The 14,733-nt window shown below is 41.5% G+C and overlaps 1 protein-coding gene across 1 annotated transcript in view; it reads left to right on the forward strand.

Annotated features, from left to right (window-relative positions):
* LOC307026349 (F-box/LRR-repeat protein 7) overlaps positions 1 to 14,192 on the forward strand; it is a 21,285-nt gene extending 7,093 nt beyond the window's left edge. The window contains exons 3-4 of the mRNA XM_079661685.1: positions 10,640 to 11,257; positions 12,828 to 14,192. Coding sequence (XP_079517811.1) covers positions 10,640 to 11,257; positions 12,828 to 13,564 — 1,355 coding nt within the window. The 3' untranslated portion in view covers positions 13,565 to 14,192. The remainder of the gene's footprint in view (positions 1 to 10,639; positions 11,258 to 12,827) is intronic.
* The last annotated feature ends 541 nt before the right edge of the window (positions 14,193 to 14,733 follow it).

Consider the following 14,733-nt stretch of genomic DNA (forward strand, 5'->3'; position numbering starts at 1 on the left):
TCAAAGCAGCCAGGTCAGCTCCTTCACCCGTTTATAATGGCAGCAGGAAGGTAGCTGAGGAACAGGAATGGTGGGAACAAAGAACATGTCCACTTCCTTCATGCCTGCCAAGGACCACAGAAACAGTGATAACAGCAATGGGGAAAAGCTGACTCTGTCCTTCCAAGAAAACACTGTAGTAAAAGATAACACTGAAACATGTTGTGATTTTTATTAGGAAATTGTGGAGCTGTATCAAACTGAGATTTGTATTCTTTACAAGTGTCTGTCTATAAATTAGTTACAGCCTTATGTACAAGTGCTTATTGCCAGGTTTATATAGTACACTATCACGCTAATTATAGCCAGATCAGACAGTGGAGAGAAAACTACTATACATGTTTCACAAGTATATGATAGAAAGGTAAGCAAGTTGGAACTGTTTTACCTCATAAAGAATCAGAATGCCTAAGATATATATTTGTATAATTGCATACATGTAAACAAATAAATCCAGCCCATTATAATCTTTATTTTATTAGGTATGTTACATTTTCAAGACCTGAGTACACATACTGTACAATAATACAATATACTTAATAAGAACCATAACATAGATTAAAAATAAAAACATAAAAGAGAAAGAACATTATTTATAGCCGTGACTAAATAATAAGATTATGCAAAAAAGAAGAAAGAAAAATATACTTCAGCATGTCAGGCATGTTCATTAGAGACCACAATTAAATGATTATTCAGGTTCAGTCTATCATTTGATGTTTAGAAACCAAGTCAAATAAGAAATTAAAGGCCTACGGTCACCTTGTCTTTTGTAAATTATTTTTCTAGTTAAATGTTATGCAAGTTTTCTTTGGTAGAAATCAAAAGTTAAATTATTATTGGCATACATTTGCTTTAATGTGGTCCATTGCCATTTTCTACCTCTACCAGTCCCCGCCCACCTGCTCACCTGATCTCACTTTCCCTCGTCAGCCCTGCACATATTTAAGCAGACCTTTCCACTTGCTCTGTGTCTTGCCTTTGCTTCCTAGCCTCTGTGTTGTTGACCTGAAAGTTACAATCTGAAACCTGTCTGTTTGAACCTTTTGACTTCAGCTTTTCCTGCATGACTCTCTTCTGATCCATGTGTGTAGCCACTTGGTGACTGCCTGTGGAAATCTCCAAACAACAGCTTTTTCTCAGCTGAAACAAAACTTGCCCTGTTTCAAGCTTTGTGACAATGCATTTCCTAGATCCAATGGGCTTTTAGACAGTTGCCTCCCACGACTGCCAACTTGGTAATTTGATACAACAAATGTCCTTGACTCACAAAGCAAGAACTGGGTTAACGTTGTTGTAGACCAACAACGTTTTGGAGGTTTTACCTAAAAAAACATTTAACTTTAATTAACACAGGAGGAGACCACTTTATGCTTCACATTAACAATCAAAAGTAAATGTTTTCCTTGTAAAGCATGACCATGATTAATCCCTAAATATAATCACAAGTTTAATGCTCAAATGACAAAGGTCCTCTCTCCTTAACCAAATAGTAACTTAACCTTAATTAGCAAATGAAAGGCTCTGCAGTGCACGCACACCAGTGCTTTCTATTACTTTGCCTAATAAAACCTTTTTATTATGCTGGATATTCATGGGATCACCATCTTATATAATAATGTTTCATCAATACACACTTCGATCAGTTTTAGTTGACAGTGTTGCCACTTTAGGGTCAGCTGTGCAGTCTAAACAGCCCCTCCACAAATCCCCTGTCTCCAGCATGTTAAATATGTTTGCCCTCCCAAAGGCAACAAATCCCTCGCACTTCATCTGCAAAGTAACCTCACTCACTGATGACTATTTTCTCGTGTTTACTCAAGCAGATATATAGTGTTTCACTGTTGATTTTTGCCGTGCCAAGTATGAGAGAGCCTTAGCGAGGTGTTTGTGTGTGTCATTGCCGTTGGGAATTTTAAACTGCAGAGAGGAGATTTTAAGCTATGCTCCAATTATTTTGTAACTTTCTTTTACCATTCATCAGTAGATACCACCGCGCTATATCTTTTAAACCAAACAATTCTGGGAAAACTTTGATCCCAGTGTGACAAATGTACCTTTTTAGAGAAACGTAATGCTGAATTTGTTGTGCTGCTCTACAGCTGTGTTGGAGTTTCTCACACGGGAAAAATAAGTTTGTTTAGATGAAGAAGCATCTGTTTTTTGAGGGGGGAATATTTGGCAGGTGATTGACTATTTTATGGGGCGTTAGAGGAAGTTGTGTTGTAGATTGATCCCATTTTATGCTGAGGAATTCATCGCCTCAAGAAGTTTGTACTAAATGAAATGCAGGCAGTTTTGGGGGGAAAAGAAGACTGTCCCTTTTTACTTTTATGACACAAAGTAGTTTTAATACTTTTTTAAGAAGCCTAAACGCAATTTTAAAGAGAGAAATCAGTGCTGTACTTTTAAACCTCATTGGAAAGTAAAGAGAGCTACACAGAGAAACTAAGTATGCAAATGCTATTTTCCCCCAGATTTTCTCCATCAGCTGTCCACGCTCCTCCCCCTTCCTTTCTATGCCTGGAAATCTGAGCGAAAAAGCACAGAACAAGGCAGTGAAAGAAAAAAGAAAACAAGTGAAGCAGTTTAGGGAAAGAGCTGGAGGAGGAGGGGAGGTAAAGGCAGTTCAGTGAGGAGATCTCATAACTCTTCTCTGATTACGGCTCTGTTTTCTCATTCTCTGTCTCAGGGAGGAAGCGCCAGCCCTGTTGTTTGAATGCCATTTTCTTCAACAGGGTCACATTTTTCAGTCCTACTAGCAGCATGTTTGACAGGGGTTGGGAAAAATGCCACTTGGCCCAAAACGCACGCATGCTTCCTGTAAGATGTTGGCTTGCGAGTGATGTTTTTACTGGGAGACACCTGGGTCTTTGGGCTTTTCATGTGGCAATATGACCCGCTCAACTGACATATTGGACTTCCCCTCCTCCTCTTTTCAATATGTGGTTTGTTACGTTACGTAAGCAGCAAAGTGTCAGATGTGGCTTAAGCTGCAGTGGTATAAAAACAGAGGGGGTCTCTTGGTTCAATAAATTAAACCAGAACAACTAGGTTGTAAAAAGAAACGGCTTTACCAGCGCCAGGAAGTGGTACAAATCTTCTTATCTAACATTTTTTGTCAAAATCATTGGAGTTTATGCCCTTTAACTCTGCCTGGAATGGCAATTGTATACACTCAAACTTGATAAGATAATAGCCAACTCTCTTTGTGTGACTCAGTTTGACCAACTCAAATTTTAGACCCGGTTCCATGATGTGACTGCTCAGAACTGTGGTATGTAGCTATGTGATGCACAATGGAACACACATGGAAAGACAGTGGAAAAGATAACAATGCAAAGTGTCTGAAGAACGAAAAGTCCCTTCTACCATTTCAGACAAAACAACATCTTTCTGGAGTTAAAATGAAAGATTTTTCGTCAAGAGTGTAATATAACCGCAGCAGTTCCAGCACTTCCCTTGTTCTGTTGCTTCCACCACATGAGATCATTACATTTGCTCCTCGTCACGACCAAATCAACCGTTTAGGCCAGCGCTCGCTTTTCCATTCCCGTGTGATGTGGAGTTCTTCTAACTGTTTGCTGTGTGTAGCCAACGTTACCCTCCTCAGTCATTTAGCTCTACTGTCACTCCACACTCCAACCCTCCTCACACATCACTGCCAAATTGGAAGGACTGTACAGAAAGGCATTTCATGCACACGACTCTCTGAAGAAAAAGTCATCTTAAAAATCATGATCTAACAACCTATTTAACAATTATTGAATGTTTTGGTTGAACTGTCATGTTTAGTGGAAAATCTGCGCCGTGAACAAATGGTCATTTCTGACTTTCGATAGATCAGACTTTTAGATTTGGCTTCAAGATATCCATCGGCTGTCCTCCTCAGCTGAGGATTTATAAAGTGACAGAAGTGTGGAGACGTCTGTGTCTTTTCAACTGACAGAAGGGTCTTTAAGAGGCGGAGAACTCCCCTGAGGAAATTAGTCGTGTTGTGGGGGAAAGAGTTTAATAGTTCCTGGTGCATGTGTAGCGAATCTGTTGCTGCACAGACTTCAAACCTCAATCCCGAGACTGAGTGAGTGTGAGAATAGCTGCAGACCAGAAGTAATGGGGGTTGTGTGGAACTAAGGAGTCTGTTTCCTGTCCGAGTGTGCACATTGTAAAAGAACCAGCAGGCCCTATTGTCTCCCCGGTCGTCCGGTGACGTAACACCTTCCTGTAGTGAAGGCTTTACTGATAGCCCCACCGCCACACTGTACCGTAATATCAACTTCCTTGTATTCAATAAAACCCAAGACAGAGCCAGATGTTTTTTTATCTCAAGACTTCTCTCTCAGTCGGATGTTTCCCCTTTAAAAACAAAAACTGGAGCACATAACCGTTTAGAGCTGATAAATCAATTTCAGTCAAATCCCTCCTGTCTGGTTGTTTTTCAAAAACACATTCTTTGCTTTTTTTTACCCCTCGTTTGGATTTTTCATTTGATTTCCTGACCTATGAGTAGAAAATGAGCATCTCTAATTCCCTCACGTGCAGCCCATCACCCTGTCACGGTGCTGGCAGGCTTGCAGAGCAGGAACATGTCACAAGGCTAATGGCATCGAGGTAATGGATTGGTCTGTTCTGCCAGATGCAGCGGTAATAATCCTGCGAGCTCCAGACAGGGTCTTAGCAGAGCTTCACGGCACTGTGAGATCCTGAAAAGAATCCCTATAGCTTTAGTTTATGAGCAGACTGCGTCAAAGTCTGGATTGACCCTGCCTGTGCACTTGTCTTCGTCTCTGCTAAAGTCTGCAGACTCTTTTGCCAATGTATCTTCCCCCTCTCTCGCCTCTCTTTTAGAGGCCTTCCAATGAATCTGTTTTTGTGCGTTACTTATTCTTTCAAAAGTCAGAGGGTTTATGTCATTAAGGCGACATCGCTCCAAACATGCAGCTGCGCCTCTTCATCACGCAAGCATCTTCAGTGATCACTCCCATTGATGTACATTTAAACTTGTGGTATCAAAGCACGATCCAGATGTGTCTCAGAAGTACATTGATGTTAATGTGATCCTGCTGCGGCACTGCTGTGGATCAGCTTAGATTTGGGTATTAGTGGCAAATGATTTCAGCCAAGTATGCCTTTCTGTGGCTATATGCACATTCAAAATGCATGACTTTCTCTTTCATTTCACCACTGCCTCGTTGTTCTTTGTCCAGGGTAAAGACCAGATGTTCCACTGTTTCTCCTCTGATTTCCTAAACCAAGCTGAATCTTCCACCATCTGCACTTACAGTCCCTTCAAAAGCATTTGAACAGCTGCATGGTATTTGTTCTGTTAATGATAGGTTTGCAGCGATACAGAGATATAAAACACGACACCGCACTGGTTAACATATACAGATTCCAGCACTAACTTCATTAGTTCACACTTAAAGTGTGGAGCTGAAGGTATAAGTCCCAACAATCCTTACCCAAGGACCAATGACTAGCTTTTTCTAGAACTTTCAATTGTATCAGATGGTCTTTATTAGTGGATAGAGTTTGCAAAGTTGTCATGGTAGTAGATCTGTTGACGTGCAAGGATTTCATCCAAAGCGCTTCTGGGAATCCTCATGTCTGTTGGCAAATAATTTGAGCATAGAGTTCATTTTGACCAAGGAAAATGCAGCACACTTAACAAGCAATGTGAACTCATAACTACACGTCATATTTTGAGGCTTTGGCAGAAGCGTTTTGCGTCGCATTTTGGCGAAGAAGGTTTGCACGCACACGCACAACACGCTACTTAGTGATGTAGCTTCATGTGATATAACATAGAATTTAGGTCTAAGAAACAACACTACTTGGTAAGGTTTAGTCAACAAAATCACTTGGTTATTATTAGAAAATGAGTTACAGTATGAATGGTTATGGTTTGGGTTGAAACATGCTACGGATGCTATATCATGGACTCAGTGACGTAGCATCCCGGAATACATTGTGACATATAAAAATAAGTAAGCTTTGGGTTTTACAGGGGTCATGAATTGCGTGACTGCTCAAAGTCCTGTGATTTCTGACCCATGCCAACCCCATTTCTTGTCTTATAATGATGCTGATGGTTTTACATTGGAGTTTTGTTCGGGTTAGGTTTAAGGAAACAGGGGTTAGGGTTAAGGTTAGGGTTGCCTTGTGGATTGTTAAAGAAAACGTTGATACACGTTGCCCAAGTTGCAGCTTATGGGGCCCTGGCAGTGACACCATGATGTAAAAAGCCCAAGTTTAGGGCCACTTAAATGTGATAAAGTTTTAAGCTCTTGAAAAACCTTGTAGACTAAGTTCACCCTGAAGTTTCCAACAACAGCTTCAAAAGTCAATGTAGTTTATTATTTAGAATTACTTTTTATATTATAGCCAGTCCCTGATTTTAACCTAAAGATGATAAGGATTTGAACAACCTAATTATGTATGATATAAGTTTTGCTCTGCACCAGATTACATTTCTTTGCTTCCTTTTTGGGTACATTAATATGCTTCATGTGTTTTTGTTATTATACCTGGCGAAATGTCTTATTTCCACAGTATCTAAATGACTGTGTGCTGTAAATAGATCATAGTATATCAACATCACATAGATTACAAAAAAATAGCCGAGGTTGTCCAGATGCTTAAAGGATTTACTCCATATCCAGAAGTGACAAAGTGTGAAAAGAAAAGTGAATATTTCCGTCATAAGATTATTTTCCGCCACTTCAACAATGCCTTTTCTTTGTGCAGAATCAGTGGTCAATAGGGATTGGATAAACAGATGTCTGACTCGACAAGGAAACACAGATAGAAAACACCTGCACATCCTTAAAGAGACCCAGGTGATCTCGATCCAAGATCCAGTTCGTCCAACTGCAAAGCTGTCTTCATTTAACTTTTCCCATCAGCTGTGTCCAAGTGTGACTGAAAGAGGAAGGAGGTGAATGTAGTGTAATTATTAGCACTTTGTTTCTCCAGGCTTGTAGCTATTTTCTGATCAGCACATGTAATTTCGCAATTTGGGATTGCTTCTTAGCTAGTGGTAGAAGTTTGTCTCCTGCGTACAAAATCCACATCCATCAAAAATAATGACTCAAGCAATGTGTCTGTGTGGAAAACCGGATCCTCTCCTAGAGTTTGAGAGACTCTTTACCACAGGATTGATAGTTGAATTCAGCTTTTTTACCTTAAATATAAGGTTAACAAATATTACTTTTGTTAAATGGAAATATTAAACTGAAATGGCAAAAATAGACCGATTTGTTTGTATAGCTCTGTGTTGCATAGCGTGTGGTTTCCAGCCCTGTTGGATAACTCCACAATCACTAGGTATTAACTCAGGAATCTTGCAATATTTGTGGTGCACTTGAATACACATTAAAACTCAGCACCAAGCATGTCATGACATATTTGGACAGGTGTGTGAAATTTGAAATAGGTGAGGTGTTTATAATAAAATCAGACCGTTAAATCCTTTGCATTAAGGTAAAACAATAAACAGGTGAGTGTAAGCTAGATGACCTTTAGGGAAAAATCCTAACCATAGGAAGACCACCCACAATAATCTGGTGCACTAAGGTCAACCCACAAGAACAATTAGGCCGTAGGTGAATGGAGTTTGATGTAGATTTATTGATTTCTTTTTCCAACTGAGAATGTTAAGTCCCACAAATAGGATTTAAAGTAGCCGTGAAACAGTGGACATGTCCCCGAGAGGAAGAGTCTGTGGATGTCATCAGAGGCGAGGCGGGAGGCTGACTGAGCCAAAGTCTGGAATACCTATCCGCAGGACAGTCGTAAGGACGGTGTCACTGCCCAGCTGTCTGTCCCTGCACACAAATCCACATGACAGGCGGGATGTGGTCCATTTGTCATGAAGATGCTGACATACAGTAGGCTGTGTAGAACCAGCTGACCTGGTCCTGAAGCATCCATTAACAAACACGGTTCAGTCTGCATGACTGCGACTCGAAATGGAGGTTAGAAAACGTTGAAACAGTTACAGCGGAACACTTTCTGACGGTTCATTAAAAAGCACATATAAGGTTCAAATGTATAATATTTTTTTACCATATGTGTAAAAATCCTGCAAATTGTTGTTTATTAAAGCATCTTAAAAGAGATAAGACAAAATAAACCAATAAATGATTTAAAGTTTTTTTTGTTATACTGTATATTGCTGTTATTGTCTCCATCACATTGTTAATCCCACGGACTTATATGACATATTTAGTGCAAACTAGAATCTATATAATAACTTGAAGAACAATTTTAACTCAGTAACAGTTAGCCCTTTCTACCCATATTTTAAGACTCACAGAATACATTGCATGAGATCGTAAAGATCCATGGAATATTTTGTCAAAGGTGTAAATTTTAAAATAAAAACATAGATAAATGCCTTTGACCAAAACTTGTATATTGTATTTTGGAATAATAGTCCTAACTTATTACTTTGAAAATGATATATAACTAACTTTTTAAGACACTAGATCCATCCTTATCATTTCATAACTAAGTCTAAAACATCGAGAATGATCTGCATATTAAAAGATGCCCATAAAGCCTTCCCACTCATTGTTGGACAGATGTAAGCGACATAATACTCATGACTACTTGAAATGCTTTTAGTGATGACTATCAATCTAGCTTAGTTTCACGATATGGATGACTCGGAGATGTGGTGAGTGGAGGCAGATAGCATCAGAGAGGAGCAGTCCGTGTCCGGGTGTGACGGTTCGAGCCCAGGACTCAGATCCCCACACCCCTGCTTACGAGACGGAGGGCTCCACCGTCTCACGCCACGGAGATGGGATCCAGCCACCGCCTCTCACAGCTGCGTCTTTAGACGTGGCGGTAATCAGTGCACATCTGTCAGGAGGGCCTCAGTGTTTACATAGGGTTTATCGTATATTGTCAGCCCCGGCACCAAACTCTTCAGCTGGTCGCTTTGAAGCCATAAAGTGCATCTGATGAGGAGGCCCTGGGAGTGCCACAAAGATAAATGTAACACATTTTTCCCAAAACAAGATAACGATGTCCATGGAAACTCCTCTTTTTTGATGATAAAAGCTGGTGTGGCTATGGCACCATCAGAACGCACCCTGATCCAATTTCCTCAAATAACTGACAAATATGATTTCATTGTTTTGAAACAGCAACGGTGAAGATCTGGAGCTGGTTCTTCAAAAATAACATTGAATAGTTAAATAAATGTCATAGAAGAAGAAGAAAAACCAGTGTCGCCACAGACAGAAGCCTCAAAGGACCAGAAGAAAGTCTATCAATATATCTGGTTCAAGGCGGAGTTTACACATCAAAGTCTGTAAACAGGTCTTGCTGAGTGTGATTGCATATGAGAAATAAAGCATTGTGTTTGTAGATGTTCAAGAAAAAAAATGCTAAATCTGTGAAGTACAACTCTTTGGTAAAACTCAGTGTGTATAAAGTCTTCTGTGGCTCTGAAGGGAGCTTTGATGAGTCTTGAGCAAAAATCCAGAGGGTTATCTCAGTTAGGGCTTGGAGTCTAAAAGCCTGCATTACAAATTGGGTGCACGGAGTTCGACAGATGTTGCAATTTACCAGGCAATGGAAGGGATGCTGTAGGTTCCATTATTGGAAGTGTAGGACCTTATGTTTTTGCAATGTGACCCTACAAGGCCTAGATGTTTTATTAAAATCGTATGTCACTTTAATGTAAAGCACATTGAGTTTCCCTATGCTATATGGATACAGTGCCTCACTTTGAAAAGTCAGCCCTAAAAGTCTGGATATCCCCTCTGCTTCGTCAATTATGACAAGTGTTTTTTCAATATGTCTCATATGAGTCCCCAAACTATGTGTAAGTCCAATACTAAATTGCTGGAATACCCTTATGCATGGAAACTCTTTTGTTGCAGGGTCTTACTAACAGGATCACCATTAGCCGCTCTCTCCACCTTTGTGAAACCCACAGATGACAGTACGGTCATTGTTTTATTAGTTGTCAGAAAGCAATTCAAGGAAATGAAAAGTGCATGAGTCAGATTGAATGGAAATAAAGTGAAAAGTGAAATGACAGTTTTCATTGCCATGTTATTTCTGGAATACTTTCAACATCATTGATGATATTAAAAAAGTTAAGGTGGATTTTCCCTCTTTTATAGAGGCTGGTAACTGTGTAGTGTACATTTAAGGATGGTTTTGAAGTTGGCTTCCAATTTCACAGCTTTTAATTTGGCCATTAAGCAAAAGTTAGGGGCAGATATATTACTTAATGTTGTAGAAAAATGTTGAGATTTCTTTTTTGTCATTGCCTTTTCAGGTTCAACTTAAAAAACCTTGTGTATATAACTTTTTAAACCAGCAATGGTTTAACAGTTAGACTCCAGAGACTGCTTAAAACGCAATTCAGATTTGTGAATTGTTTATTCCTTTTGTAATAGGAAAATATCATAGCTTTTCTCTATCAGGCTAAGCAGCTGTATCCTTGTCAAGTTAAAATATGATATGGCTGAGAGAATTTTCTAAGAAGAGGTTAAAATCTGATGGTTTGCAAGATAATAAGGAAGATTGGACATGAGAACATTCACATATCGACATATCTTTCTTGTCCTCCTCTCAGGTTTAGACTCCAGCACTCGGACTCTGAGCACCCCCAGCCCCGGTCTCATCCTCCCATCCAAGTCCTCCTCTCTCTCCTCACCTGCCCTCTCCAGTAACGGCCATGAGACGCACTCCTCTTCCTCGTCCTCTGCCCACGCTGAAACCGTTGCCGTGGTCCACTCTCAGCCTGGCACTCACACACGCTCCCGCCAGTCCAAAACCCACCACCACGCTCTCATTGACCTCCTCCCTGACCTCACCTTTCTGCAGATCTTCTCCCACCTCCCCACCAATCAGCTGTGCCGCTGCGCTCGAGTATGCCGCCGCTGGTACAATCTGGCGTGGGACCCGAGGCTGTGGAGCACTGTACGGCTAACAGGGGAGCTTCTCCATGCCGACCGCGCCATCAGGGTGCTGACCCACCGGCTGTGCCAGGACACCCCCAACGTGTGTCTGACCCTGGAGACGGTGGTGGTGAACGGCTGCAAAAGGCTCACCGACCGGGGGCTTCATGTGGTGGCTCAGTGCTGCCCGGAGCTCCGTCGCCTGGAGGTCGCTGGCTGTTACAACATCTCCAACGATGCTGTGTTTGAGGTGGTGTCCCGCTGCCCTGGCCTGGAACACCTAAACCTCTCAGGTACAAATAAGTTAACTAATCAATCATAATGTCTTGAAACAGACCAATGTGACAAATGGTTTTAAGATCGGTACAGCATGCGACACCCGCTGTCCTTTTAATATAGTAAGGAAAACTCCCCAAAAGAAACCCAACAATAAAAATTGAAGGAACTTCACGAAAGCCAAGCATAGAGATCCGTCTCCCAGGAAGATAGATGGGTAATATATGTGAGGTTACAGAATAAAAACATAGTAAAATTACAAGATAGACCAAGGGTGTCAAATTCAATTTCATTGTGGGCCACATTATGGTTGCACTCAAAGGGCCAGTTGTCACTTTAAAACTATAGGCTATATAAATATACGTAGGCCTATATAATATATATTAAGTAATGTGTTATATTACATTATGTGCTCTGCATTGGACTATTATCAGTTCTGTTAATAACTTCATACATAACTACGTCTGAAAGCAGAAGTCTAGGGAAAATAATTGAAAGCAAATATTCAACAATTACACCAATTATATTGTATATTATATTATTCGCAAGCTCTTGCGGGCCACACAAAATGAGGTCGGATTTGGCCCGTTTGACACCCCTGACATAGACAATCCAAATGGCACAATTATATATGAAAAATAAGGATCAAGGCAATTTCATAAAGCTTCCAGTTGCCGGCAAAAAAAAACATGGCCGTCCTGCAGAACCTCTACAAAAAATCTATAGCATCTTATCTAGCCTATTACACAATACCACGATTGGTGTCTAATGGTTGGCTCTTCTAGGATTATTACTACTGCCCTATATCACGCACATGTGTGGATTTACCTCTCTTCAATCTCTCTCTTCATTTCCACTGGAGCTGGTGAAATCATTAGAGGAGCAGGAGAAGCTCTGCCAACCTTAAGCTCCCATGTGGGAGAAGAAAGGCTCTCTTAGCTGAAAGCAAAACTTACCTCAACGCGGGTAAGGAGAGGGGTCTGCTGCTTTCATTAAGGAAGTGACACAAATAACATTGACTTGGACTGGACTCTCGCGGCAGAGCAGAGTCTGCACCATTAGCATCAGGAAGTGAGCCCTTTGTTGTAAAAATAGACTTTAAAGAAACTTGTGGTTCTCTTTGAAAGGAATACAATAATGAAAATCAAGTGTTTTTTTATCTGGTAAGGACATCGGCCTTAGATTATTTATTTTTTCAGAAAACCGACCACAATTTTGTTTTTCTTGAATGCACTCATGCTACTAGCTACAGGCATGCATCCAAATACAGCAGGTTTTACTCTGGCGCCCCCCAGTGGCAGGGTTTAGAGCTTCAAAAGTGGAATTTTGCTCAAGAAAAGTTAGTCTTAAAACAAAACCCACTTTGTTCTTGCTGTAGTTATTCCTCCTGTTCCCTCTGGCAATAAATCATTTTAGCATTCTGAATAAGCAGTCTATAGTCTTTTTAAGTTTGAAATTACACCTCCAAAATGAATTGGTCATGTGAACCAATTGGTCACCTGTGAACTTATCCTTTAAACAAAAACAATCTCCTAGTCATAAACCAATTGTCTTTGAACTGACAACCTCTGCTTCCTCTTCCTCCAGGCTGCTCCAAGGTCACATGTATCAGCCTTACCCAGGAGGCCTCCCTGCAGCTGTCCCCTCTTCACGGCCAGCAGATCTCCATCCACTACCTGGACATGACCGATTGTTTTTCCCTGGAGGACGAGGGCTTGCGAACTATCGCCTCGCACTGCCCCCGCCTGACACATCTGTATTTGCGCCGCTGCATCAGACTGACGGATGAAGCCTTGCGCCACCTGGCTCTCCACTGCCCATCAATAAAGGAGCTAAGTCTCAGTGACTGCCGCCTGGTGGGGGATTTCGGCCTGCGTGAAGTCGCCCGCCTGGAGGGCTGCCTTCGCTACCTGAGTGTGGCCCACTGCACCCGTATAACTGATGTAGGAATGCGCTACGTGGCTCGATATTGCCCTAGACTGCGCTATTTGAATGCCAGAGGTTGCGAGGGGCTGACAGACCACGGTATGAGCCACTTGGCCAGGAGCTGCCCCAAACTCAAGTCCCTGGACGTGGGTAAGTGCCCGCTTGTGTCGGACAGCGGGTTGGAGCAGCTGGCTATGTACTGCCAAGGCCTGAGGAGAATGAGTCTCAGAGCGTGCGAGAGTGTGACAGGCCGAGGACTCAAAGCTCTGGCTGCCAACTGCTGCGAGCTGCAGCTTCTCAACGTGCAGGACTGCGAGGTGTCGCCAGAGGCTCTGCGCTTCGTGAGACGCCACTGCCGGCGCTGCGTCATCGAGCACACAAACCCCGCTTTCTACTGAAAGAAGGCAGGGGAGTTCTTGGACTGACAAGTGGATGTTCTAATATTCCCTGCTCCGGAGTTGGCAGAGTTCAGAGGCCGATGCGTCAGAACTGGTGTGCAATACTGGCCAGAAATTGACTCTTTAATTCCGCTTGGTGGCTGTTAGGGCTGAGATTACTTCCATAGACTGTATTTAACCTATTTATCTGTAAAAAGGCAGAGAAGTGTTTCAGTATTTGACTTTTCTCGACATCACACATTACAATGTAACAACATGAGCACTTGGTACAGTTGTGTTACCATGTAAAAGCAATGAAATATTATATTTCAACACCATACGGCCTTAGAATATCATAATCATTCATTACTGCATCTATTTATAAACAGGTTCAGATTCAACCACTGAGATGTACCTACAAATAAGATTTGGCGACTTAAATTTGCAGTTTCACTTTTGTTATGTTGCATATGCACTTTATGCAATTGTGTTGACAATCACTTCAACTGAGCTCATCCTGTTTTTTTTTTCATTTCCTGTATATTAAACTATTAGCCAGAGATTTTTGACAGCCCAATAGAAACAAACTGTTGTTGGGAATAAACACATTGCTGCTATAACTGTGCCAATAAACTTCTACAAAATCCAACTGTGGGTGTTTAACTGAACTCCTCTTCACAGTCTTAGAGGATTTAAGCCTGCACATGTTTGTGAGTCATTAAGGTAACTGAGTACATATCCAGGATAACCATATATGGATGTTTTGAGGAGTGTGTGTGTGTGTGTGTGTGTGTGTGTGTGTGTGTGTGTGTGTGTGTGTGTGTGTGTGTGTGTGTGTGTGTGTGTGTGTGTGTGTGTGTGTGTGTGTGTGTGTGTGTGTGTGTGTGTGTGTGTGTGTGTGTGTGTGTGTGTGTGTGTGTGTGTGTGTGTGTGTGTGTGTGTGTGTGTGTGTGTGTGTGTGTGTGTGTGTGTTGGGCTCAAAGGGCAGTGCTTTCTGCTTGTAACCTTAGGTGTTCACCACCGAATGTCTACAAGGTATCATTCAGATATAAATATCAACTTTGCACTCTGGTTTTAAGGCTTCAGAGTTATTTAAGTGTGTATGTAAGTCATTATTCCTGCAGTTATAGTTCCTGTCAGCCATGGGAAACCTTCTCCTCCACCTGTTCCTTATTGTTGTGCTCCTGCAG

Source organism: Notothenia rossii (genome assembly GCF_949606895.1).
Source record: "Notothenia rossii genome assembly, chromosome: 12".
Taxonomy (NCBI): Eukaryota; Metazoa; Chordata; class Actinopteri; order Perciformes; family Nototheniidae; genus Notothenia; species Notothenia rossii.